The sequence below is a fragment of the Macaca fascicularis genome, chromosome 10, assembly GCF_037993035.2.
Source record: "Macaca fascicularis isolate 582-1 chromosome 10, T2T-MFA8v1.1".
In the NCBI taxonomy this organism is placed as follows: Eukaryota; Metazoa; Chordata; class Mammalia; order Primates; family Cercopithecidae; genus Macaca; species Macaca fascicularis.
In genome coordinates, this window is record NC_088384.1 from 16,351,103 (window position 1) to 16,378,968 (window position 27,866).

At 49.1% G+C, this 27,866-nt stretch overlaps 2 protein-coding genes across 17 annotated transcripts in view; both read right to left on the minus strand.

The window, feature by feature from the left end:
• Positions 1–20,308, minus strand: part of TOM1 (target of myb1 membrane trafficking protein) — a 48,675-nt gene extending 28,367 nt beyond the window's left edge. For 6 of the 12 annotated variants that reach the window (XR_012418799.1, XM_074003893.1, XM_074003892.1 and 3 more), the window contains exons 1-2: positions 20,222–20,308; positions 544–628 (exon numbers count right to left, since the gene is read on the minus strand). Coding sequence is in view for 5 of the 12 variants with exons in the window: in XM_005567470.4 (XP_005567527.2) it covers positions 544–628; positions 20,222–20,273 (137 nt within the window). In the remaining 7 variants the exon portion in view is untranslated. Of the gene's footprint in view, positions 1–543; positions 629–3,967; positions 4,142–20,221 lie in introns of all 12 variants that reach the window. The other 6 variants (XM_074003888.1, XM_074003887.1, XM_065522212.2 and 3 more) reach the window with 2 other exon arrangements.
• Positions 20,309–23,402: 3,094 nt separating this feature from the next.
• HMGXB4 (HMG-box containing 4) overlaps positions 23,403–27,866 on the minus strand; it is a 40,460-nt gene continuing 35,996 nt past the window's right edge. For all 5 annotated transcript variants that reach the window (XM_005567464.5, XM_065522210.2, XM_005567465.5 and 2 more), the window contains 2 exons: positions 26,428–26,550; positions 23,403–25,932 (listed from right to left, as the gene is read on the minus strand). In XM_005567464.5, coding sequence (XP_005567521.2) covers positions 25,888–25,932; positions 26,428–26,550 — 168 coding nt within the window. In that variant the 3' untranslated portion in view covers positions 23,403–25,887. The remainder of the gene's footprint in view (positions 25,933–26,427; positions 26,551–27,866) is intronic.

A 27,866-nucleotide genomic window follows, 5' to 3' on the forward strand; every position in this document is an offset into this window, starting at 1 on the left:
CAACACCAGAAATGCCTGGCAAATGCCAGTGCTGTTCAGGCTCACGGTTCAGCTTCACTTTCCCTGTCATCCTTGTGATCTCCCCTACACTCAAGGCTGGTTTCAAATCTTAAGGAAATGGAAGTCTGTTTTTGCTCACAGAAAAGCTGGAGTGTCTTTAGCGCATACTCCCGCCTGCAGAATGCAGATGGCGCTTGGGGTCAACTCTGATTGTAAGAGTCTCCAGCTTGCCTTGTCCTAGGGAGACGCTGAACACAAGGCTGGGCTTCCAGATCCGTGTGGAATCTGTACTGCCACTAAGAGAGGCGGGGTGGGGAGGCAGCCCTCGGGGGCCTGCTGTACTCCTGCTGTGAATGCCTACCTTGGATGGCGCTCAGGTACTAGGGGCTCAGATGGCCTCTGCAGCCAAGCGGGGTGGGTCAGACTTGGCTATTGCAGCAATGGGGCTGGGGCAGGGGCTCCCTGGCAGGGTGCAGGTATGCGCTGCGTGGTGGATGGCCGTCTCTGCCTGTGCCCCGCAACCTCTCCTTGGGGGGCCCTTACCCTTCCTCCGTCTCGTTGATGATGTCACAGATCTCCATGTTGAGAGCCCAGTCCTCGCTCTGCAGGGAGCCATCTGTGGCTTTCTCTGAGAAGAAACCATGAGTCATAAAGGCATGTGGGGGTCCTGAACCCTGGGTGGGCGGGGAGCGGGGTGCAGGGCCGGATGAGATGGGGAGGAGGAAGATGAGACGCTTCGGGCACAGGGCCTGGCGCTGTGTGAGACTGCTCTACACACATCATCCCATCCTCACTAGATTTTTGTAGCCAGTGAGGCTGGGAGTACCTCTGTCCTTCAACAGATGAGGAAACCATGGCTCTGAGTGTACCAAAGGGATGCACCAGAGGGGAATCTAGGCGGGTCTCCGTGTGCTTGTTCCTGACATGATATAATATGGTGACAATGCTTTGCTTCATTTCTGTAGATAAGACGTTCTCCCTTGACTAGAATTATCTTTTGAGCTGGGCGTGGTGGCCCATGCCTGTAATCCCAGCACTTTGGGAGGCTGAAGTAGGTGGATCACCTGAGGTTAGGATTTGAGACCAGCCTGACCAACATGGTGAAGCCCCGTCTTTACTAACTACAAAAAATTAGCCGGGCATAGTGGCACATGCCTGTAATTCTAGCTACTTGGGAGGCTGAGGTAGGAGAATCATTTGAACCCAGGAGGCGGAGGTTGCAATGAGCCGAGATTGAGCCATCGCACTCCAGCCTGAGCAACAAGAGCAAAACTCCATCTCCAAAACAAACAAACAAACAAAAAGAATTATCTTTTGAGTTGGTAACCATTCACAGGATACAAAATCTAAAAGTTCTCAAGTGGTATACGATGCAGCTAGGTAGATCTATCTCTGCCCCTGCCCCAGCGCCCTCTTCCTAGAGGCATCCCCTGTAACCAGTTTCCTCTAGAATCTCACAGAGACCTTCTTTACCTAGGAAGCAAAGGCTCCATTACTAATAGGTCACCCTGCCCTCCTGTACCCTTCTGAGGCACCCACAGACGCCAAGCCACCCGGCAGAACTGCCCCAAAGAGAGGCGATGATTCATGCAAGGTATCAGCACGGTATGGGCCCAAAATAAACACTCAGCAAGTGGCGGTGGTTCTTTTTTAAGAAAGTTGAGGCGAAAGTCACATAAAATAAAATTAACCATTTTCCCGTGTATAATTCAGTGGCATTTGGTACATTTGTAACACTAAATACAACCACCACCACCTCTATTCAGTTCCAGAAAATTTTCACTTTGTGGCAGTTCCGAGGGTAAGGTTTCCAGGCCGGGAGTCGGCTGCAGAGTTCTGGAAGCCCGTCAGGGCCATGGCCTGGACCACTGGCTGCAGGTCCGCACGGTGGCAAGTACCGGGCTGGCAGCCTTTTGTAAACTGTAGTGTGGGAAGCACTGATTGGTATGACATGAAAGATGAACGCGGGAACTGGCAATGCCAGCACCTTTGTAAATGGTCCTCAGGAAAGGGAGGTGCTGCATGGCCTGTGTTTTTGTTCTCTGCGCCTTCCTAGATGCCATCTTCACGCAGACCAGTTCACGTGCACACGGGAAATGTGCCCTGTTTCTCGCAGGTAACGTTCTATTACGCACATCACTCTGGCTGGTATGTACTGTGACTACATGGAGGACTGTGTGATGAGACAGGCCTTGCTCAGCATTTTAAGGGTGAGACCCTGTTCTGACGCAGGGACTACCCAAGGCTCTCTCCCCGGCAAGGGTCACATGCGGAGTACTCATCCGCCTGCTGTCCTCTGTAGCCATCCTGCCGGCCTCGGCACACCTGCTGGCTGGCGGGCCTGGCACTTGGGCACAGTGCTGCTGGCTATTATCTATCAGGAGTGTGTGCCTGGGTAGGCATGTAGAACTTGTTATTCCACGTGATATGATGTCATGCTGTCCTGCAAGGGAGGCTCTCCCCTCACGGCTGTGCCCCAGCTCGGAGAGGGTGGGTGACTCCTTGCTTGCTACACAGCTATTTGTAAGCCAGGCCGGTTCCAGGCACTGGGATACCATGGTGGACACGGTGGGCATGGTCCCTGCCTTAGGGTGCCCAAAAGAAGCTACAGGGCATGCCAAACCCAGTCTGCCAGAGGACAGAGGAGGGCAGTTTCCATGGGACTGGACAGGGCCCTCTTCTAGCCACGCTGGCTCACCCAACTCTAAAACTGTGGCTCTGAGACCTTGGTTTTGCAACTGGCCCAACTTCAGTTCCACCCTTAGGTCCTGAGCCAGAAGGATGCCAGGGTGGCCCAGGACACATGCCAGGCGGCTGAGGCAGAGGGCAGTTGCTTTACCCCCAGATCAGGCCTGGAGGAGGGGATGAGGAAGGCTCCTCTGACAGGGCTGAAAGACAGAGTCGTCCATCCTGCGAAGGTTTACTGAGTGTGGCTTCTTTATACCACACCCCTGCCCTTGGGGGTTCCACACTTAAAGAACCACATGGGAAGAACAGAGCGGGCTGAACAAGTGTCCCTCTGAGCAGAGGGCCATGTCCTGCTTTGGAGGGTTTGGGGGCAGGGGTTAGTCACGTCAGCGTTAACCTACAGAACCTGCTCCTCTGCCACAGGCCACATCTCAGCGAGCCCCAGTCACACGGGCCAGAGGGTTAGTGTCATCTCCCTCCCCGCCCACATCTAAAGGCCACGAAGTCCTGCCAAGTCAGCTCCCAAATCTCTGTCCATCACACCATCCCCTTCTCACCACCCCTCTGCCACGGTCCCTGCCCCAGCCCGGTCACCATCCACCTGCTAGACCACCGCCTCAGCTTATTCCTTCCTCCTGCCTCCCTCCTCCCACCCATTCTCCACGCTGCCCAGAGGGAACTTTCTGAAACCTGAAAATGACAGTGTCCTTCCTGCCCAAATCCTTCCGCGTCTCCCTAGTCTTCGGCCTGGCCTGCATGCCCTTCCACGATATTTTAACTTTCCAAGTTATATGCCGTAGAATGTCAAGCAGCATTAGCTGTTCACATGAAGAATGAGATTCAATTTTCACACGCTGTAAGGTGTGCATTATTGCCCTCATCTCATGAGGAAACTGAAGCACAGAGAGGTCACCAACTTGCAAAGGGTACACAGAGGTAAGGGCGGGGCGGCTGCTGAGGCTGTGGCGCAGGTGCCTGAGGCGTCTGTGCCATCCGCATCTCTCGGCGGGGGCGGGGAGCTCTGCTTTCCCAGAAGTGTCCTTCCCGACCACGCAGGCCGTCGGCCCTCTCCTCCCTGAGCTCCACTGGCAGGCCCCTCCGTGGTCCCCTCCATCAGATCCCCTTCTGTCCCTAGCACCCCCTGAAAACGATGGGCACCTCTCATCTCCTGGAGGAGAGAACATCAGTGTTTCAGGAGAGGCTGTGGGTGTTTTGGAAAGGCAAGCAAGTGGCTTTTAAAGGGAAGCGGGGACATTGATAAATAAGAGAAATCCCATACCCGGGAATAAGGTGGGTGCAGAAAGACCGCCTCCCCTTCGCCCTGCCCTGGTGCGAGTCTGATGTGACCCAAGCAGTGTGGGCAAGCTCCTTAGCCCTGAGTGGTAGCAGGCAGCAGTGGGCAGAGCCAATCAGAAGATGGAGGTTTTCTGCGGGGTGGGAGGGGACATGTGGCCTAAAAGAGAAAGGGGAGAGAAAGAGGAGGAGGAGACAAAATTGGGACAAGGCCAATCTGTGCGCAGTACAAGACAGCTGTTGGGAGGCTGTGGGACACATCTGCCCAGACCATCACTTGCCAACCCCTTCCAGGTTCCTCCAGGTTCCTCCAGGTCCAGGTATGGACTACAGAACCGGGGAGAATCATGGATTTCCTTCAGATGCCCACAGGGTAGGCATATTCCATCAGGGCAGAATTTTAAACCCACAGGAACCTGGCAATATTTGCTTTGTTTTTGCTCTTAACCACAGAAGTAATTCAGCTTGCTATTTTAAGAAGGGGGAATAAAAATACTGACAGTGGTTACCAGTTACCAAGAGAATGACAACTGATTCCCTGACCTCGGAGCTGTTGGCAATAAACTTCAAGGGCCTCTGGGTAGCAGCCGTGCTCTTGTCTTCCAGCTCCTGTCAGAGCCGGGCCCTGCAATCCTCCACCTTTCATCAGGCGGCTTTGCGGTTGTCTATGGCTGGCAAGTCTGTGGCTTCGGATCACTGGGCACCTGTGCATCTGTACGGCAGTCTGTCCTCTCCCTGTTGGGCCTGGTGCAGATACCACCTCCCTGGAGGGCTCCAGATAACCTGCCTGGCACGATGGCAAGACCCACTTGTCCCTCATGGAGATGAGGATGGAGTGGGATGAGTCTGGCCTGACCTAACTCAGAGACCATGGGCAAAGATCCAGCCCTTGAGTCTGTTTTTGCACCCATAAAATCAGGGTAAGACTGCCTGCTTCACAGGATGTTGTGACCTTGCAGCCAGACAATGTCAGTATGACATCAGGAAAGGCTAGCAATGAGTAACCGAGCTACAATGACTATGATTTGGGCCAAGAGAAAGAATGAGCTCACAGACTCCTGGGGGAGAGAGAGAGATGTGGAAACAAAGAAATCGCCCAACGGACCAAAGACACGCCACACCACGGGCAGCATCAGAGATGGGGGCCATGACATGGTATCACCCCTTTCTTTCTTTCTTCTTTTTGGGAGACAGTCTTGTTCTGTCACCCAGGTTGGAGAACAGCAGCATGATCTTGGCTCAGTGCAACCTCTGCCTCCTGGGTTTAAGCGATTCTCCTGCCTCAGCCTCCTGAGTAGCTGCATTACAGGTACCTGCCAACACAGCTGGCTAAGTTTTGTATTTTTAGTAGAGATGGGGTTTCACCATGCTGGCCATGCTGGTCTCGAACTCCTGACCTCAAGGGTCTGCCCGCCTCAGCCTCCCAAAGTGCTGGGATTACAGGCATGAGCCACCACGCCTGGCTCTTTCTTTTTTTGGGAGACAGTCTTGTTCTGTTACCCAGGTTGGAGTACAGTGGCACGATCTTGGCTCACTGCAACCTCTGCCTTCTGGGTTTAAGCGATTCTCCTGCCTCAGCCTCCCGAGTAGCTGGATTACAGGTACCTGCCAACACACCTGGCTAAGTTTTGTATTTTTTTTTTTTTTTTTTTTTTTTTGAGACGGAGTCTCGCTCTGTCGCCCGGGCTGGAGTGCAGTGGCCGGATCTCAGCTCACTGCAAGCTCCGCCTCCCGGGTTCACGCCATTCTCCTGCCTCAGCCTCCCGAGTAGCTGGGACTACAGGCGCCCGCCACCTCGCCCGGCTAGTTTTTTGTATTTTTCAGTAGAGACGGGGTTTCACGGTGTTCGCCAGGATGGTCTCGATCTCCTGACCTCGTGATCCGCCCGTCTCGGCCTCCCAAAGTGCTGGGATTACAGGCTTGAGCCACCGCGCCCGGCCCAGTTTTGTATTTTTTGTAGAGATGGGGTTTCACCATGCTGGCCATGCTAGTCTCGAACTCCTGACCTCAAGGGATCCGCCCGCCTTGGCCTCCCAAAGTGCTGGGATTACAGGTGTGAGCCACCGCCCACTGTGTCTGGCCAGTATCACCCCTTTCCACGCCAGCCTTCTGGGAAGCAGCCTGGAGCCCTCTTGCTCCCACCCTGCACATTCCAACAGTCTCATGATCACTGAGACAGCTCTGGCTCAGGCTGCCACCTCCCCAGGCCTGGACTGTCACCTCCACACTTTACTCAAACATAACTCCAAGCACGACTTCCTTTGTTTAAACATTGTCCATCACCCCCACTGCCTGAAGATCGAAAGCCTGAACTCTCCAGGGACTGGTGTCAGCCACAGTCAGCTGTATCCCCTCCCTCTATGTGGCTTGTCTTCTCACGCCTCTGAGCTCCTGTCTGCAATGCCACTCCTCATTCAGTCAGGCTCATCCCATTCACATGCTCATCTGGCACTTAGCACGCACCAGGCATGGGACTTAATAAGCACGTCACACCCTCAGCACAGTACCCGTCACCACAACCTTTAAGACAGAGGATGAACTGAGGGGCATGGAGAAGTCAGCAATTTGCCTGCAGTCACACAGTCTGTGAGATGCAGAGCAGATTCAAAGCCAGAGAAGTATGGTTCTCAAGTCCATATTCGTAACCACTACGCTATGTGCTTCTCAGGCATTCTCCACACTTGTCTTCCAGGCTACAGGGAGATGTCAGTGAGCAAATTCAGCAAGGTCCTGCCTCAGCGATGGTTTACAGTCCAGTGGGAGGCCACGACTGACAATTCCAAAAGGTCAAGGTTCCATGGCAGGAAAGACCAGGTGCTGAGACAGTGCCAGGCATGCTGCTGAAGAGGAGGCATGAGTCAGCTGAACTCCTGAACTCCCCTCATCTTTTTTTTTTTTTGAGACGATGTCTCAGTCTGTCGCCCAAGCTGGAGTGCAGTACATGATCTCGGCTCACTGCAACCTCTGCCTCCTGGGTTCAAGCAATTCTCTGCCTCGGCCCCCAAGTAGCTGGGATTACAAGTGCCTGCCTAAGTTTTTTGTATTTTTAGTAAAGATGAGGTTTCACCACCTTGGCCAGGCTGGTCTTGATCTCCTGACCTCGTGATCCACCTGCCTCGGCCTCCCAAAGTGCTGGGATTACAGGCGTGAGCCTCCGCGCCCAGCCGAACACCCCTCATCTTCTAATCCCCACCCAGGGTTGGCTCCTCAGTGGTGCCTCCTTCTGGGCAGACCATGTCACTCCTCACCCTGCACCATGACAATATCATCATGGAGAACAATGACAAACAGCATCATTCAGTGAACAAGTGTCAGCCTGTGCGGGATGCTTGGGTGCCCACCTTTCGTGTCACCTCCCCACATCCCCGACTGTCGTGGGGGCAGCCAATGTGCGGAGGTTTGTGACTTGCTCGATGCAAAGCCAGGCCTGCGTGCTCCAAACTCGTGCGCTCTCCACTCTGCTCTGTCCGCGTGAAGACTGCCTCTGCCTGTCTGGGGCAGACACTGGGGGCTCACCTTCTGGTGGGACAGAGCAGAGCGGGGCATTACATACTCCTGGAATGACAGACTGAGGCTTCAGACTGCCCAGGTGCTCAGTTTGAGGCTGACCGCCCCTGCCTACCCCGCCTTCCCAGAACAATATTCACTGTATTTCACTGATGAGCCACCAGGCTAAGGACAGAACAAGAAAGAGCCTGCGTGTTTCGAGACATCGTGGAGCTGTCAAACCCACCCTGAAACTGCAGACCTTCAGGCTTCTCGCTAGGTAAACGAAGTGCGTTGCGGTGGTGGTTTCAGACTCTGCTGGGTGGGTTTCCTGTTACCTGCAGCTCAGAGGATTCATGATTAATTTTCCTCTTTAAGGAGTGAGGCCCAGCTGCCCTGGCCTTCCCATGGGACTGCTCCGCGATGGACAACTAGGGCACAGACCTGAAGGCACTGGGCTCCACGGAAGCCCTCGGGAGCCGGTGCTGAGACCTGGCCCAGCCCTTCCTCCCACTCCTTCTCATCTCCAGCTCAGCTGACCACCTGCACCCGCCCCATCACCCTCCTCAGGCTTCTGTGCTTCTGAACATGCTGCCCTCCTTCCAGGAAGAAACGTACTCCTCACCACCTCAACTCATGCTCCTAAGCCCAGACCAAAGGTCAGGTCTCCTGGTGGAGTCCGCCCTGACACCCCCTCAGGGCCTATTCCTTCCAGCCAGCGGCCAAGAGCATTTTCCACAGACCACAACTCTAAGCACTGCTTCGTGGAGTGATTACAGTAACTCTGTTGGGTGATTTCTTTGTTTCTACATCTCTCTTTCCCAGGAGTCTGTGAGCCCTTTAAGGGTGGAGGTTATAGCTCACGAATGGTCCAATTGTCTACCCCAGAGGGACCTGGCCCATGATAAACCTGCAGTGCCTGTTTGCTGAATGACAGAATGAAGGATGAGGCCATATTCACCAGCACAATAAACCTTTATAACAATGTAAATGAAATAAAATACCTCCACACTTTGGCACTCATGGATCCTTTAGAAACTATTGTGTGGAAATCCTAATCTTTCTTCCAACTTGCAGTCCTTTGAATACTTTTTTTTTTTTTTTTTTGACGGTGTCTCACTCTGTTGCCCAGGTTGGTGTGCAGTGGCGCCATCTTGGCTCACTGCAACCTCTGCCTCCCGGGTTCAAGTGATCCTCCTGCCTCAGCCTCCCAAGTAGCTGGGACTACAGGTATGCACTACCACGCCCGGCTAATTTTTGTATTTTTAGTAAAGACGGGGTTTCACCACATTGGCCAGGATGGTCTCGATCTCTTGATCCGCCCGCCTTGTCCTCTCAAAGTGCTGGGATTACAGGCGTGAGCCGCCGTGCCCCTTTGAATACTTTTTTTTTTGAGACAGAGTCTTGCTCTATCGCCCAGGCTGGAGTGCAGTGGCTTGATCTTGGCTCACTGCAAGCTCTGCCTCCCGGGTTCACGCCATTCTCCTGCCTCAGCCTCCTGAGCAGCTGGGACTACAGGCACCTGCTACCACACCTGGCTAATTTTTTTATTTTTTTGTATTTTTTAGTAGAGACGGGGTTTCACCATGTTGGCCAGGATGGTCTCGATCTCCTGACCTCGTGATCCGCCCACCTCAGCCTCCCAAAGTGCTGGGATTACAGGCGTGAGCCACCGCGCCCCTCTGAATAGTTTTAAAAAGTACCGCGTCCCTCCTTAATCTGTCCTCCAACCTAACATCCTCAGGACCTGTGACCACTCTACTCTGGTAATGATCTCCAGAGCCTTCACTATTCTGATCGACCCCTCTGGATATAGGCCAGCTGTGCTGTCCATCTGGAAATGCAGCGTGGGAACCCACACGCCACACTTATCCTGTCCTTGTTAGATACTGTATTTCTATTGCTGCATCCAGTGACTATGTGAAATTTTCATTAACCCCACCATACGGAGCTGACTCCACTAGTTGTGAAAGATGATCCCCCTGGACCCGCAGCATTTAGCTTTTCTAGACACTCTTGCAGCCAGAAGTGGCCGTGGGACTTACGGCCACTGAGATGGAAGCGGATGTCTCTTGCGTGGCTCCTGGGGAAAGTTTTGCTTTCTTGGTAACAGAGACACAGACAGTTGGTTCCTTCACCTGTGCTTCCTACCATGAGAATGCAAGCACGAGGATGAAACCAATGTGGTCAAGAAGGTTAGGCAAAAATGCAGAAGGAGTCATTACTGAACGCATTCATTCTAGATGGACACAGATGTTTTCACTCAAAGGGAAACCCAGCACGTCTCTTTTAGTTCTTTTTTTGTTTGTTTGTTTTTTTGAGACGCAGTCTCTGTCGCCCAGGCTGGAGTGCTGTGGTGCGATCTCGGCTCACTGCAACCTCTGCCTCACCAGTTCAAGCGATTCTCCTGCCTCAGCCTCCAGAGTAGCTGGGATTACAGACACTCACCATCATCTCCAGCTAATTTTTATATTTTTAGTAAAGATGGGGTTTCACCATGTTGGCCAGGCTGGTCTCGAACTCCTGACCTCAGGCGATCTATTTGCCTTGGCCTCCCAAAGTGCTGGGATTACAGGCGTGAGCCACCATGTCTGGCCTCTTTCAGTTCCAAGGGAGAATCAGTGAGATGGAAGAGTTGGGAGGATGGGATGCAGACACAGACAAATCCTGCCCAGACTCAAGCACCTACAAGCTGTGTGACCCTGGGTGACTCCTCGGCCTCTCTGTGCCTCAGTTCCTCCTCTACAGAATAAAGATGACCAAAGCACTCACCTTCCAGGGATGTGTGAGGAGGAGAGTATACATTTCAAGCACCAAAATAAATGCTATCCTCTACAAACATATCAACCACAACATGACTGAGAATTTCAAGCACTCCCATAAGAGATTTTTAAATCGCAAATATGCAGAAGCCATTTTTTTTTCAGCCAGAAACTTGTCTTGAAAACTATTTTCCAATGGAGTAACTCTTTCCAGACCCAGCATGGAAAGTTCCATCCACCTCCTAATTTGCTGAGCCGCCCTTCCTCAAAACCCTGGCTGCCTCTCCCCTGTTATTTTTTTTTAACCACAAACCACAGGAGAAACCTAAAATACCTTACAGAGGGTATTGCTTCGGCAGCCTACAATCTTAAAGTTGATGTAACTAACTATAGTACCTAATAAAAGGAAATGTCAGTGAGATAAAGAAAGGTTTTCTAAAACTCCCCAGGTAAGAAGAAGAGAGGCTGTGAAGGCAGAGGCTTGAAGTGGCTGGCTGAGGTATAGATGGCAACTGTTTTCACTCCCCACTTGGGAGCGTAAAAGGTGTTGCTGACAATCTGGATGGTTAGGGGTGGAGTGGGGTTTGTATTAGTCAAGGTTCTCCAGAAAAAGGAACTAGGCTGGGCGTGGTGGCTCATGCCTGTAATCCCAGCGCTTTGGGAGGCCAAAGCGGGCGGATCACGAGGTCAGGAGTTCAAGACCAGCCTGGCCAACACGGTGAAACCCCGTCTCTACAAAACATATAACAATTAGTCAGGTGTGGTGGCATGTGCCTGTACTTCCAGCTACTTGGGAGGCTGAGGCAGGAGAATTGCTTGAACCTGGGAGGTGGAGGTTGCAGTGAGCCAAGACTGCCCCATTGCACTCTAGCCTGGGAATAGAGTGAAACTCCGTCTCAAATAAATAAATAAGAGAAAAGGAAGTAACAGAAAGAAAAAGAGAGAGACAGACACACACACATACACACACTCACACACACGCGAGAAAGAGAGAGCAAGCGAGCACTTAAGGAATTGGCTTATGCAGTTGTGAAGGCTTAGCAAGTTGAAAATCTGTAGGGTGAGCTGACAGGCTGGAGATCCAGGGAACAGACGCTGTCTGAGTGCAAGGGCGAGGGGAGCTGCTGGCCAAATTTCCTCTTGTTCTGGGGAGGTCTGTCTTTTTCTATTCAGGCCTTCAACTGATTGGACGAAGCCCACCCACATTATGGAGGGCAATATGCTTTACGTGAGTCTAGCGATTTCAGTGTTAATCTCATCTAAGACATACGTTCACAGAAATATCTAAAATAATGTTTGACCAAATATCTGTCTCCCCTGGCCTAGCCAAGTTGACACATAAAGTTAACCACTACAGGGTTTATACTGCACCAACACAAACAAGTTCAAACAGTAGACCCCTCTGTCTGTCCCTAAATTCTCTGTCTGTCTCAGCCCCTGCGGTCTGGCTGGTTCTTCTCTCCTGCTCCCTCCTCCCCTGGCTCCGTCCTTCCCTTCTCTATCTTCCCCAGCAGGAGCGAGGCCTAGTTCCCCTCCTCAGGTCTTGCACCGTGCTTCTCCACTGCACTTTGCAGTGCTCGATCAGCTTCTAAGTTGCCCATGTCCCTTGAGGTGGAGACCTGGGGGACACAGCCAGGAAGGGGTGGAGCTGGCACCTGAACCCAGCTCTTCTGATGCGGAGACTAAGCTGTGACCCCATTTCAGGCTGCTTACGTCCCAGCGATCAAAATGAGCTACCTGGGATCACGCCAGGTGGGCTCACGGGCAACTTAAAGACATTTTTAGAGGGACATATTTACTTTAATGCAGGATAGGAAAAAAACAAGAACATCAAAGCCATGATTTCACGGATATAATTACATAGGATGAGGTCAAATTTTAACAGATAAGCTAATGAAAAGAAAACCCTATGAAAATAATAATGAAGGCCGGGCGCGGTGGCTCAAGCCTGTAATCCCAGCACTTTGGGAGGCCGAGGCGGGCGGATCACAAGGTCAGGAGATCGAGACCACAGTGAAACCCCGTCTCTACTAAAAATACAAAAAATTAGCCGGGCGGTGGCGGGCGCCTGTAGTCCCAGCTACTCAGGAGGCTGAGGCAGGAGAATGGCGGGAACCCGGGAGGCGGAGCTTGCAGTGAGCCGAGATCGCGCCACTGCACTCCAGCCTGGGCAACAGCGTGAGACTCCGTCTCAAAAAAAAAAAAAAAAAGAAAATAATAATGAAGATGGCGTGGGGGTAGACACAAATCATAAAGGAGCTACATGAAAGACAGAAGTTTGGAGGGCACCGGCCTAGATCAAGATCTCCTTAGTAAGGGAGTAAAGAGTTACACCTGTCCTGAATCCTCCTGCTTCTCACGGGGTGATGGCCTCAAGCTAATCAGGAGACACTGAGGGTTTGGGTTTCTTTTTTCTTTTTTTCTTTTCTTTTTTTTTTGAGACGGAGTCTCGCTCTGTAGCCCAGGCTGGAGTGCAGTGGCCGGATCTCAGCTCACTGCAAGCTCCGCCTCCCGGGTTCCCGCCATTCTCCGGCCTCAGCCTCCCGAGTAGCTGGGACTACAGGCGCCCGCCACCTCGCCCGGCTAGTTTTTTGTATTTCTTTTTTTTTTTTTGAGACGGAGTCTCGCTATGTCGCCCAGGGTGGAGTGCAGTGGCCGGATCTCAGCTCACTGCAAGCTCCGCCTCCCGGGTTTTTACGCCATTCTCCTGCCTCAGCCTCCCGAGTAGCCGGGACTACAGGCGCCCACCACCTCGCCCGGCTAGTTTTTTGTATTTTTTAGTAGAGACGGGGTTTCACCGTGTTAGCCAGGATGGTCTCGAACTCCTGACCTCGTGATCCGCCCGTCTCGGCCTCCCAAAGTGCTGGGATTACAGGCTTGAGCCACCGCGCCCGGCCTTGTATTTCTTAGTAGAGACGGGGTTTCACTGTGTTATCCAGGATGGTCTCGATCTCCTGACCTCGTGATCCACCCGTCTCGGCCTCCCAAAGTGCTGGGATTATAGGCTTGAGCCACCACGCCCGGCCGGGTTTCTTTTTTCTAAAACCAAAAGAGTGGAAGTCTGGGACCTTACTCTTATTTCTTTGAGCTCACTAAGGTTAAGAATAAAACCTATTCGCCAGTTCTATCCACAGGGGCAGGCAAAGGCCCTAATTTCCAAGTAAGAATCCGCTCCTCCCCACAGCCTGAAACCTGACCTGTCTGTGAATGTGGCGGCCACCCAGCCAGTGACTGCTCATTTGCCAGGGACACAAAGACCATCACAAAGGCTGCACTGGAGCCAGAATCCTGGGCTGGCACTTAGCTTGGCTACTAACTTAGACTGTGTCCCAGGAATGATAACATCAGTGAAAAATCACATCAGCTAATAATTGCAGACATTTCCTGTCTGGCAGGAAGCTCTTTACAACACAACACAACAGCCCTATTTGATAGGTGCTATTACTAGTCTCATTGCACAGATGAGGAAATTGAAGAACAGAGAGGTTAAGTAACTTGCTCCAGGTAACAAAGCTGGTGAGGACTGAACCACAAATCAGATCATTCAGTCTGACTCAAGCTCACCCTGGGCTCTACTAATACATGTACACCTGATACAAAGTCTTTTCTAGACAAAGCTCTGTCATACTCAAGACAGAAACTTCGGGCTCTAATGTGGGTCCTGTACTTACGGATCAGCAACCAGAAGCTTCAAGGTATTAGGGCTCCCGCAGGCACACTGTGGGGATAAGCAACCTCAAGCATCCCCAGTGTGGGTGCTCTGGTACCCCACTTTGAGGAACAGTGTGCTTCATCATTCTGCCTCTGGCCAGCTGCTCTGATTCAGAAGTCAGCAAACTATGAACCCACATGCCAAGTTCAGACCCACCTGTATGGTCCTTGAGCTACAGGTGGTCTTTATATTTTTATATAGTTGGAAAAAAAAAAGCTGAATAATAATACTATTTCATGATATGTGAAAATTACGTGAAATTCAAATTCCATTGCCCATAAATAGTTGTACTGGAGCACAGTCACTCTCATTCATTTACCTATGGCCTATGGCTGCTTTTGTGCTATAATGGCAGAGCTGGGTAGTTGCAGCAGAGACCATCTGGTTCACGAAGCCACAAGTATTTACTTAATGGCCCTTTATAGAAAAAGCTCACTGACCCTGGCCTAGTCCACTCTGCTAACTGACACAGGAATCCTCTTTCTAGTTCGCCCTCCTCACCCCGGCTTCTGCCTTCACAGCTCCAGTGGTGGGGAGCTCACTACCGAACAAGGCAGCCAGTTCCATCTTTGCAAGGCTCTAGGGATAGCTATTTATACTGAAACCGAATCGCTTATTCCTGTAACCACACACTCTGCCCTTGGGGCCTTGCACAATCAGTTCTATCAGTCCTCCCCAGCAGCCATCAGTTTTGTTTTTTGTTTTGTTTTGTTTTTGAGATTGAGTCCCGCTGTGTCACCAGGCTAGCGTGCACTGACATGATCTTGGCTCACTGCAACCTTCACCTCCTGGGTTCAAGCAATTTTCCTGCCTCAGCCTCCCAAGTTGCTGGGACTACAGGCGCATGCCACCACATCCAGTTAACTTTTGTATTTTTAGTAGAGACGGGGTTTTACCATGTTGGCCAGGATGGTCTCGATCTCTTGACCTCATGACCTGCCCATCTCGGCCTCCCAAAGTGCTGGGATTACAGGCGTGAGCCACCGCACCCAGCCCGCCATCTGTTTCTTTCTTCCCTCTGGCATCAACCCTTCCCTGTCCCTATATATGCCCTCTGTTGTTCATTACCAATCCTCTGGGAAGCAGAGGGAGAATGACAGCACTTCTGTGTTGCCAATAGGGGAGACAGGCAATGGAGAGGGATCATGACAGAGGAGCAGAACCAGAGCTGGAACCAGGTGTCCCGCCTCCCAGCCTGGTGTCTCCTCGACATTGCTTAAGTGTCCACTTTCCAGCTCATCATTCCCCAACTGGCCCCCCAAGGGCCTGAACTGGTCTCTCACTTCTGTGATTCCTTCCTGTGGCTCCCCTGGCTTGGCTTTTGTGGAATCAAAGACAGCTCTCTTTGACTTTTTCACTTTTCCCCTCCAGGGCTCAGTCTTCAGGCTCTGGGCTCTTCTCCCCTCACATCCAGCTCCCACCACCCCAATCACTGAGGCTCATCCCCAGGGACTGCTCACATTTACCATCTCTGTTGTTTGCAACTTGCTCTCGGCAATCAGCTAGGATTTGGACTCCAAGTGCTTAGGGGGTAGGCTGATAGCCAGAAATGGAAACTGGGATTCTTGACATCTGTCTATAAAACAGAGCCAGTAAGATCTGTCTGCAGAGAACACCTGGAAAGGGTTTGAAATCCTTGAAAGAAGAGGGCTGTGGTAACACCAGCTGGTACAAAGGATCTGGAATCCTCTCAGCTACGGGTGCTGCCCTTGGGAAGCTCCCCTACTCATCGGTAAGGGAGAGGGACCTGCAAGTGTGGGGCCCACGTGCATGTCCTTATCTGGGACAAGGGGTAGAACAAGAGTTGTGGATCCTGGAAGGCTGGATGGACATCAATTCAAAAGAGGCACTGGGCAGCTCGAGGCAGTGTGGTGAGGTCCTCTCTGGACCTCAGTCTCTGCCAGTGTAAAATGAAGGGGATGGGCTGGAACAGCATTAGCATTACCTGGGAACTCGCCAGAAATTCACATTCTAGGCCGGACGCAGTGGCTCATGCCTGTAATCCCAGCACTTTGGGAGGCCGAGGTAGGTGGATCACCTGAGGTCAGGAGTTTGAGACCAGCCTGGCCAACATGGAGAAACCCCATCTCTATTAAAAATACAAAAGAAGGCCTGGGTCTGGATTCTGACCTTGAGTAGCTGTGGAACCCTGGAAAGTGATGCTTTCCCTTACACTGACTTTTGGTGAAATGGGAAAAAAATAGCAAAACTGCACAGGGTCACCATGAGATTAATACCCAGGACGCTAGCAGAATACCTGGCAGAGTTATTATGGTGTTTGCTCACAAAATGTTACTTTCCTTTTCTCCCTTCTTCCTTCCTGCTATGTGCCAGGCACCGTGCTAGGTGCTGAGGGTCTGGAGAAATAAGGCACAGCTCCTGCTCTCAAGAAGTTCAGCCTAGCTGTGGAGACACACATGCACAACCACTAAGAGAGTGGGATGGTGGCATATTAGTATGATGAGGGTAGAGATAATAAAAATAGGCCAGGCGCGGTGGCTCACACCTGTAATCCCAGCACTTTGGAAGGCTGAGGCGGGCGGATCACTTGAGGTCAGGAGTTCAAGACCAGCTTGGCTAACATGGTGAAACCCCGTCTCTACTAAAAATACAAAAATTAGCTGGGCGTGGTGGCATGCGCCTCTAATCCCAGCTACTCGGGAGGCTAAGGCAGGAGAATTGCTTGAACCCGGGGCACAGGGGTTGCAGTGAGCTGAAGCTGTGCCACTGCACTCCAGCCTTTTTTAAGACTCTGTCTCAAAAAAAAAAAAAAAAAAAAAAAGAAAGAAATAATAAAAATGATGATGGTGGTGATGATGACGGGAAGAGCTAACGTTTCCACACACTCACACTGTGCCAGGCACTCTCAGAGGACTATCTTGTTTCATTCTAGCAACCACCCTGTGAGGCAGATGCTGTTTGCAACACTTTACCAAGGAGGAAGCTGAGAGTCAGAGCCCAAAGTCATACGGTAAGGGGGTCCGAGGACCTGGGATAACGGGAGAGTAAAAGAGCAATGTTGGGCTTGGGGCAGGCCTCAGGGAGGAGGTGATGATATCCTGTACTTTGAATGGTGATCTGGAGCTCCTCAGTGGGGGCACAGGAGGAAGCAACCCAGGCAGAGGGACCAGCAAGCACAAAGGGGTGTGTGTGTGTGTTGGGAGGGGAGGTGAATAAGAACTTTGTGATTTAAGTGCCTGATACTCATTCCTGATTAGCAGCATTAGAACCCGCCAGCTGAGGGATGTCAATTCCATATGGCTCTACAGCTCTCCTTTCAACAAGGGCATGGGAGTCGGCAGGCTTGAGAAGGGACGGTACTCCTGCAGCAAGGAGGGGCCTGGTTTACAGAAGTATAAGCAGCTATACTATGTCATCAGTAATCACAGCCAGTGAGCAGTACTTCCTCCGCCTCTTTATCTAAAAGAACATGGGATACTGAGGGGATTAACTCAAACTCTTAATTCTACTTTTGGAGCCTCTTCAGCTTTGGTTTAAATTTCAATGGCTCAGTTTCGCTGTCAGTTCACGGTGGTCTTGGGTGAGTCACAGCCTCCACTTTCCCCTCTCTGGATCTCAGTCTCTGCCAGTGTGAAACGAAGGCGATGGGCTGGAACAGCATTAGCATTACCTGGGAACTTGCCAGAAATTCACATTCTAGGCTGGACGCGGTGGCTTATGCCTGTAATTCCAGCACTTTGGGAGGCTAAGGTGGGTGGATCACCTGAGGTCAGGAGTTTGAGACCAGCCTGGCCAACATGGAGAAACCCCGTCTCTATTAAAAATACAAAATTAGCTGGGTGTGATGGCGCATGCCTGTAATCCCAGCTACTTGGGAAGCTGAGGCAGGAGAATCGCTTGAACCCGGGAGGCGGAGGTTGCAGTGAACCAAGACTGTACCATTGCACTCCAGCCTGGGCAATGACAGCGAAACTCCGTCTCAAAAAAAAAGAAAAAAAAAAAAAAAAAAGATTTTCACATGCTAGAGTCCCACTGCAGACCTAGAGGGTCAGAAACTGGAGTTGGGGCCCAGATATCATTTGCTTTAACACGCCTTCCTAGGAATGCTGCTGAGAACCACTGGGTTAGAAAATTCCAAAGGCAAAGCTCTTTTAGCTGTAAAATTCTATTTGTGCTCTAAGGTATGATGATTTAATAGCATTCTCTTTGCACGGGAGTATTTCTTGCCCAAGAAAGGCAACCCTTCAGGGTAAGAAGAGAAGCTTGCTTTGACTAGCTGAAATCCAGAACCCAGGTGAGCTTTCCAGAAAGCCTTAAGAGTATGCGGCTGACTTTGAAGCCGGGTCTTTTATTTACTTGTTTATTTTTAAGTAGTAAGTCTTAAACTTGGCATGTGATAAAAGCAGTGGTTTCTGTAGTCAGAGAAATAAAGATGAGAGGAGAGCTGCTTTCTTTTCTCAGCTCCAAAAAACCATGACTCACTGTGGGGTGGGTGTGTCTAGGGGAGGTCGGGGGTCCTTTGAGAGGGCAGTTCCTCTCCCTGGTTCAGGAGCTTCCTGGTGTGTAAATCCTGGACTGCCACCTCCCCCCTTGGAGAGCACTGATTACAAAACCCTCGGAAGAGCCACCAACAGCCACGGTGGCGATTACAACACAGAGCCGGGTCGACAAGCTTTCGTGAGGTTTGGCAAGACAGTAAGAATGGAAAGAATGTCTCGTCTTAAAGTTTTCCCAGTATGGACTTAAGACCAAAAGTCATCATCAAAAAAGATAAAGAGTGATTTCACGGAAATGCGATGGTTTCTTCATGCAAGAATGGGGAACACCCAGACCATCCTCTGGAGAAGTGTGGCTGTTTGGGTCAAGGCATGTCGGTTCTCACGGTGTTGGTGTCCAAGAACGAGCACTTATGAGACCTACTGCCCAGTGATTTCCAGGGATTCCTAACCTTCACTTGGTGGTATCTCAGGAACAATGTGGGTGTGTAAATATATACATGTATGTATGTGTATGTATATGTACATGTATGTATGTGTATATTTATATATAATGTGGGTGTGTGTATGTATGTATTTCAAGAGATAGGATCTCCCTGCGTCGTCCAGGCTGGAGTACAGTGGCGCCATCAGGGCTCACGCAGCCCTGACCTCCCAGGTGCAACCAATCCTCCCAGCTCTGCCTACCGAGTGGCTGGGAGCACAGGCACACACCACCACGCCCGGCTAATTTCTGTATTTTTTTTTTTTTTTTGGTAGAGACGGGGGTCTCGCCATGTTGCCCAGGCTGGTCTCGAACTCCTGGGCTCAAGCGATCTGCCCGCCTTGGCTTCCCAAAGTGCTGGGATTACAGTCGGGAGCCACTGCGCCCAGCCCAATGCTAATAAATATCACAACTGTTTTTTTATATGGCACTGGCCACGTACCAGGCATTGTTCTAAGTATTTCACATTTATTAAGGAATTTAATTTTCACAACAAGCCCACGGAGGTAAGGACCATTATTACCCGCCAATTACAGGTGAGGAAACCTCCGCCCAGGGAGGCTGCGTCATAGAACTATAAGTATCCTGTCACCAGGGTGCAAAGAACCACGGACCAGCACTCAGGCGCCAGGTGCCCTGGGCTCGGCTTGGCTCGAGCGCCGGGCTGCCCCACCTACGGAGCACCGAGGTGGGCTGACCCGGAGGGTTTCTCCGACCACTTTCTGCTCAGGTTCTCAGAGTCTGTGCGGGTCCATTTGAGGCTGGGTCGAGATAAGAGCCCAGGCGGACACGTCCTGAGATCCGGGTCTGTGAGGCCTGGCCGCGGGCTGTCTGGCGCTGGGTCCCCTCTGGCCAGTCGCCCCCAAGACGCCAAGCCCCAGGCTTCGCGGTCCTGGGAGAATGGACTTCTAGCCCTTCTCAGGTGTCCATGTCCGGAGAGCCCGGAGAGCCAGAAAGGAGCTGGCCAAAGCCCAGCCGGCGGGACCCAGCACAGCGGCCCAGCCACTGCCAACCACGCAGTCCCTTTAACCCCGAAAACTTTCTCCCTCGATTCGGGACCCCAGCAGACACACATTGGCTGCGAGGTGGGCATCCGGACCCGCCCTCTCTCCTTATCTACTGGCTGTCGTATACATCTATCACAAGCCAAGGCTTCCTAATGGCCCAAGTTCTTGTCAATCAAGAGTGGGAGGAAAGCTGGGCGGGGCCAAGTCGGAGAGCTACACGCCAGCCTCATTGCCCTCCCTGCCTCAGTGACTAGGCACCCGGAGGCTTCCCAGGGGACCGAAGCTGGGTGCGGAGCACCGGGGCGGAGCTGTGGGGGGCTCCAGGGACTCACCGATGCGCTGTCCCACTGGAGAGCTGAACGGGTTCCCCAGGAGAAAGTCCATTGCTGCTACTGCCGCTGCCACCAACCCCGGGAATCAGCTGACAGCAACCGCCAGCGCCGCCAACCCGTCACGTGACGCACCCGAAGGCCGGCGAGGAGGCGTGGGCGGAGCGGTGGCAGAGCGGAGCTGGACCACAGGCCCCGCCCTGACGCGCCAGGGTCCCGCCCCCGAGGCGGAGGGCGATGACCTCATCGTCGCTTCCTAGGCGGCGGCGGGCGTCACGCACGACGTAGAGCCTGGGGGCGGGGCCCGGGAAGCGCGGTCCTCTTTAAGCCACGCCCCTGACCTTTTAGGGCGGGGTCTAAAGGACCCTTTACACATTTGGGAAACTGGGTCGTAGACCAGGGAAGTGACTTGGGTGAGATTACACAGAAGCCGAGACTCTTAGTGTCACAGACCTTAGTCCTTGGGACCTCACTGTGACTGCACACCTACTCTGGGTGACAGCCTCTCTGGGCTGCTGTCTCCTTGCCCCGATAGGACTCTTCCTGTTTGATGTCAAGGTCTCCCCGCTCCAAGATGCACCCTGCTTGCAGCCCAAATTATCTTACCTTCAATCAGAGGTAAGGGCAAGGGGTTTGTCATCTACTGAGACTGAGAAATAATTGAATGAATTGCAGCGCAATTCCCTCTAGCGCCCAGGATGGCAGAAAGCGTAGATGTAGTCACGAGTGGGGCTTTGATACCCATCTCTGCCATAAATTTACTGTGTGAGCCAAACACAGCTCCCATTTTCTCTAGATACTGGAATTAGATCAAGGACTCGTAAGCATTTTAAAAAAATATTTTATTTAGGTCACAGTCTCCTTGGAGAATTTGACAAAAGCCATGAGGCTTTCTGAAGAAAAAAAGCAGCGATAGAATTTTGCTTATAACCTCAGGGAGTTTCTGGCGTCCCTGAAGTACAACCGTGGACCCCAAGCTAAGAATCTCAAAGGCCTTTCCCAGCGTTGAGACTAATCTCTTCAGCCTTCCTGGCTGTGTGTGGTGTGTCTGCTGACCCCACACACTAGATAACCTATCTATGGGTTATGACCTTTTCTTCTGACATGTACTCCAAAAATACAATAACCATGGCCTTAGTAGTCTGGCTACTGTGGGTGCTTTAGTATTTATTGTAATGTTTGTGGTTTTTAAATCTGAAAGACTAGTAAATTGACTGCACAAATTTTGGATGATAGAAAACCTAAATTAAGCAAGGCGCGGTGGCTCACGCCTGTAATCCCAGTACTCTGGGAGGCCGAGGCGGGCAGATCACGAGGTCAGGAGATTGAGACTATCCTGGCTAACACGGTGAAACCCCGTCTCTACTAAAAAATAGAAAAAATCAGCCAGGCGTGGTGGCGGGCGTCTGTAGTCCCAGTTACTCCAGAGGCAGAGGCAGGAGAATGGCCTGAACCGGGGAGGCGGAGCTTGCAGTGAGCTGAGATCATGCCACTGCACTCCAGCCTGGGCCACAGAGCGAGACTCCGTCTCAAAAAAACAAACAAAAACAACTCCATGCAGAATGTTTACTATATAGCTATCCAAACAGAAATGGGACTATATGGATTTATTTTTAAAGACATACTCTCTGTCACCCAGGCTGGAGTACAGCAGTGCAATTGTAGCTCACTGTAGCCCCGATCTCCTGGGCTCAAGTGTTCTCCCACTTCAGCCTCTCGAGGAGGTGGGACTACAGATGCATGCCACCATGCCTGGCTAATATCTTTTAGTTTTTGTAGAGGTGGGGTTTTGCTATATTCCCCAGGCTGGTCTCAAACTCCTGGCCACAAACGATCCTCCTGACTTAGTCTCCCGAAGTGCTGGGATTACAGACATGAGCCTCTGCCTCTGGCCAGTATATGGATTTTATCAACACAGTAGATAGGGATGTAAATGGCAAACATTAAGTTAGTACAAAACTGATTAAAACTGTCTTAAAAAAGAAGTGTGCTAATAAGGAGCAAACTCATTTAGTAAAAAGTGTTTCAATTTACTTCAAGAGTTTTAGTAATATTAATATCATGCCTCACTGAGGGTTAAAATGTTCAAATTTCTTAAGACTGACAGTCTGCATAAATGTAATCTATTAAATCCTTTAAGCGCTTACAGACAAAAATCAAGATACTTTGCCTTCAAAATTTAAAGACAATAGTATGACAAGAGTGAAAGCCAGCTAGATAGCTGAACAATGCAAAGATCTCAGATGGCATTCCTACAATCACATTTGCTCGGGACTTGAGATAATGGAAAGCCTTCTGATGAATTATATGCACGATTTAAATCTGAAAGTAGCTTGGGGTAGAAAAGAGCCTAGGGTTTGAGGTCACCCGTTCCACTGTTCTTATTCTGCCTTTGCCATTTACTAGCAGTATAAACCTTCCTGGGAAAAGTACATTTTCGCATCTATAAAGGGAGATAATATTCATAAGGCTTTGTGGGGGGATGAGTGAGACCAGGTATGCAAATCACTCTCTCTAACAGTCAGTCAGTGATACAGTGGTCTCTTCCTTGCTGCCTTTCCATAAGACATTAGCCTTTTAATTAATCATATTATTTCACTATTTATGACTTTTAACACCTTGTGTTTGCACTGAAATTTTTACCTTGAAAGGTCTTATCTCCATATATCCAATGTTCATATTATTAAAACATTCATGTCAGGCTGGCTGGCTGCAGGTCTAGAGACAGGGAAGTGACTTTAACACTGTTCTATAGATGGGACTTTGGAAGCCTATCAAGATTAAGTAACTTATCAATAGCATTACTGACTAAGCCAGGACAGTACTGAAACATATCATTTAGCACATGATTCAGATGCAACCCTTATATAAGATGAACGAACATTTTCTTGATTTAGGCCAACACCATAATGCACATAGTTTTGTTTGCCAATAAATGAAGGTGCCGTTATCAGATTCACTACATTTGCAGTTTGCAAAAGAGAAAATGAGAGCCTCTACAATGTTAAAATTAATAGAAACAGAGTAAGGAGTATATTAGGAAAATGGCTAAGATTAGAAATTTAATCTCCATTGTGGGTTTTTTTCTTAAGAAAATAATGGTAGAATAAAGTGAAAAACAGGTTTCATAATTTCATAGCAACTATGATTATCATGATTAGGGAAAAGACAGCTGAGACTGGACTACAAATATTAAAAATGTGATTTTTAATAATATAAGTACAAAATTTTATTTCTTTATACAACTGTAATGGGATTTGGATCAAACCACTAGAATTTATTTAAAAAACAAAATAAAACAATGATATAAAAACTGCAAGAAGGTCTGAATCCAAAGTTTTTCCTCTAATAGTACCAAATACCACAAGGTACAGATTATTATACAAATGTGTACAAATTTTAAATACAAATACAATAGGGCTGGGTTTCAAAGGAAAACAAACAAAAAGCAGGTCCTCATCAGGATTTCATTAATGTATATAAATGACAATGCTAGGATTAATGTCTTCCTGTACTATCCATGTCTTCTCCGCCCCTCCTAGATACCCTGTGTCAAACAGGAAACTTCCAGATGGAGAAGAGGCATGGTACAATTTTTTTTTTTTTTTTTTTTTTGAGACGGAGTCTCACTGTGTCGTCCAGGCTGGAGTGCAGTGGCTGGATCTCAGCTCACTGCAAGCTCCGCCTCCCGGGTTCACGCCATTCTCCTGCCTCAGCCTCCTGAGTAGCTGGGACTACAGGCGCCCGCCACCACGCCCGGCTAGTTTTTTTTTTTGTATTTTTTAGTAGAGACGGGGTTTCACCGTGTTAGCCAGGATGGTCTCGATCTCCTGACCTCGTGATCCACCCGTCTCGGCCTCCCAAAGTGCTGGGATTACAGGCTTGAGCCACCGCGCCCGGCCCAATGTTCTAATACATGAAATCAAGTTAAGATTTCTGTTCCTCTTGATTTTGGTTCCCAAACAATCCTGTTTCTTTCTCTGTATTCCCAATTAAATCTCAAAACTGCTCTGAGCTGAGAAAGGGATTCAGCAGCCAGAATACCTTTAAGCAACATAGCCCTGTGACAACACTGGTGGGGAGAAGGGAAGAAATTAAATAGGATGCAGACGGGCTACACTGTCCCCGAAGATCTACTTTGATGCTGTAGTGCTGTCTAGGCCAGGAGAAGAAAGCACAGTTAGCTCAGAGCTTGGTGTTGGCAGAGAATCTCACAACAGATTTAAAAACCATCCTGAAGTGCTCAACTGTCTTCTTTCCAACTGGGAAGCAAAAGTCTGGTTCTCTGGAAATGAGGGCAGCTGGGGATGGTAACATTCCTCTTTATTTTACTTTCTAGACATTATTGAAGCCCATGAAGTTCTTTGTAAAGAATTAGAATCCTAACACAATGATTCATTTTTGAGGTAAAATACCTTAATATGTAGATGATTCAGAGTTTTTGGAACAGATCAGGAGGAAGGAAGGAAAGAGGGAAGGAAGGAAGGAAGGAAAGAAAGAATGAAAGAAGGAAGGAAGGGAGGGAAGGAAGGAGAAATGACAAATATGTATCTTCCACATGCTGTTGCTGGTGGAGGCTTTTGTTATTAAATTATATATACAGAAATTTACAGGATAAATTAAAATCTAAGAGATTTTAAAGAGTTAAATACACATAATTAAAATACACATTCACACACACATAAATAAACCTACAAGAGAGTGAGTTTTGTTCTGTTTTTGCAATTCACTTACATGTGGAATATGCAGAACACTGTGTATCTGCCCACCAGGGGAACCGATAAGATGAATCCAAAAATCATGCTGGGCAAAGTTTATCCATAACCACCAAGTCACTAAGCAGCACGGCTTGTGAGGACTTGGTGGTTAACTTCATGCCACCAGTGAAAGACACTAGCTCTTAGTTCTGCAGACTAAATATTCTGGGTTAGCTCAGAATGTATGGAGGTCCAACTGATGGCACTGACAGCTTCACCCTCCAAGGTGTTTTATGCTGCCAGGGCTCACAGAACTCCTTGGCCTCTGTTGAGGCCGCCAATGGTACCAATGATTACAATAAATTTTGAGACATGGACACCTATACAGTAGGAATTGGAATGAACCCCCTACTCAATTCACCTAAGCCACCTTCCTAACTATAATGGGAACAAATTTTATCACCTCCCACCTAGGTCACTTCAAATTGAAAGGCTTTGAATTTTCAGTCAACTGGCATCTTCCCGTTATCTTTTCTATTACATATTTCAGACTAAGACAGGTAAGGCAAATGGTCAGTGATGGGTCTGGAGGTCCAACTGAGTTTGGAAAATAATCACATTTTAGCTGTCCATAAAGAGATGCGCTTGGCACCCAGAACAAGCCCCCAGCCCCCAAGTTACATTGATTTTTAAGGCAGATTTATCCACCGCAGGAGAAAAAAGAATCCCAAGCCTGTATTCATGCCAAAATTTCCTCTTGGCTAAACCTTTGCCATTTCATAAAATTATTAAAAGCAAAGTAGTTACAGTCCTATGTATATACTGTACATTATATATATATGTATATATGTATGTATAGATATAAAAATTTAAAACCTACACCCAGAGGCCAGTGAAGGAATCTGGAACAGTCATATATACACAAACCAGCAATGGTGTAGGATAAGGTTTCTGTCCCAGGATTCTTTGCTGTCACAGTCCAGGCATGATGTAAGCAATGTTGTCTAGTGTGTTTGACTGCAAAACAAAGAAAAATGTTCAACTGAAGAGTACTTTACCTTGGTTTCCTGACATGTTTCTTTGTTCAAGGAGAGAGAGAAAAAAAATCAAATGGAGTTAGAAAAACAGGTGAGAATGAAGACGGCATCCTGTTGTTTGTTATGCTAGGAACTTTTCTGCTGACTTCTCCCATTAATCCTAGTAAAAAAAGAGGGAGACAATTCCTGTACCGTCCTTGGGTGTAGAATAGCAAACAGGAAACACAGGAATCGCAGTACCTCGAAGGCTAGAATGCTTCTTTCTTAAGCACTATTTTGGTAAATGGCTTGTTTTCTAGTTTCAGTGAAAGCACAGCATGCATTTGATAATATAGCATCATGTTCCATGAGCTAACAGATAAAGGAAGCACTATGTGTCACAAAGCCTTATGAGCCTGTGTCTGACAGTGTTCATTAAGGCAGGGCATCTCTGATGCCCAATGGGTCTGACCCTAAAAATCCAGGGAAAACTCACCAAGACCTGTTTGGGACAGCCATTCAATTCAGGTAGTTGTGTGGTGAGACATGCCAAGGGGCCAAGGGCACAGATAATGGAATCCAGAAGCACTGACAAACTGCCAGACACAGCCACCATACCCTGAAAAGGAGAGGAGGTTGTTGCTTGAGTCACACTCCTGATGCTCTCTCTGTGTTTGGGCTGACTTCCTCACACAGTACTTTAAATCCTAGGCAGTTCTAATCTTACAATTCGAAACTTTATAGCAGAAATGGAAAGTTTACTCTGATAACTCTGTAAGTTGTTTAGAAAGAAAACTTTTACAACACATTCCCAGGTTTCCTTTCTATAATCCTAGCCCATCTTACCTTCTGTGTGACCTTGGAGAGGTGAAATACTTAACTTCTGTCTCTTTAACAGGAATAGTAAAAAATGCTTTACTTACTCTGGAGAGCTGTTGGTAAGATTTGTGATTATGTATGCAAAGTGTCTCTGTTATAAACTCCACAAATATAGCTCAGATGTGATTACTATGAGAATCCTACAACCCTACATGTATGTAGCTTTTGATAGCTGATGATAGAATTTTTCTAGGTTGAGTTGTTCACTCTCAAAGAGAGGTGAATTTGGTTCAAATTTTAACATTTTATGTAATTCATAGTTATATATTTGTGATTCAAAGAGATAAGAAAGACTGTTGCTACTGCCCAGTTCTTGTATAATCTGCTTTAACTAGAAACACTGTGAGGATACGTCATGTTGGGAAGCAGCACAGCAGAGTCCTTAAGAAAATGAGCTCTGGATTCAAGACTGCCCGGGTCCAGATCCTGGCTCCACTACTCACTGTTTTGTACCTGGGCAAGTTGCTTACTATGCTGTGCCTGTAAAATACTAACAGCATCTGCAGCAGATGGGATTGAGATAATAGATATACTATACTTGGGATGGTGCTTAATACATGGTTAAGTACTCAAAAAATATCAGTAATTATGACTATTATTATCAACATCTTGATCTTCAAAATTGCATTTCTGGCTGTCTTTTGGGTCTCTCCTTTTGGATATTTCTCCATCTCAACATGCTGTAAGGAAGAATAACCTTCCCATCCAAATCTAGCCCTCCTTTTAGCATCCACTTCTCTGCCCGAGTCACCACCATTCACATAACTGCCCAGTTTCAAGGCCTAGCCATCAATGACTCTTCCTTTCCCTCATCCTCCTTGTCAACATCTCCCCTCTATACTTTCTGAGGGCAGCAGTGCAGTAAGAGGTTAAGAATCCGGACCTTGAGGTCACACTCCAAATTCAAGTCTCTGCTTTACCACTTAGGGGCTGAAGTCTAGAGAAAGTGACTTCACCTCTTCAAGTCTGTTTATTCTTCTGTAAAATAGGGGGAACAAAAATTCTGTCTTACAAAGCTGCAGTGTGAATTAAATGATGTAATTCATATTAAGCACT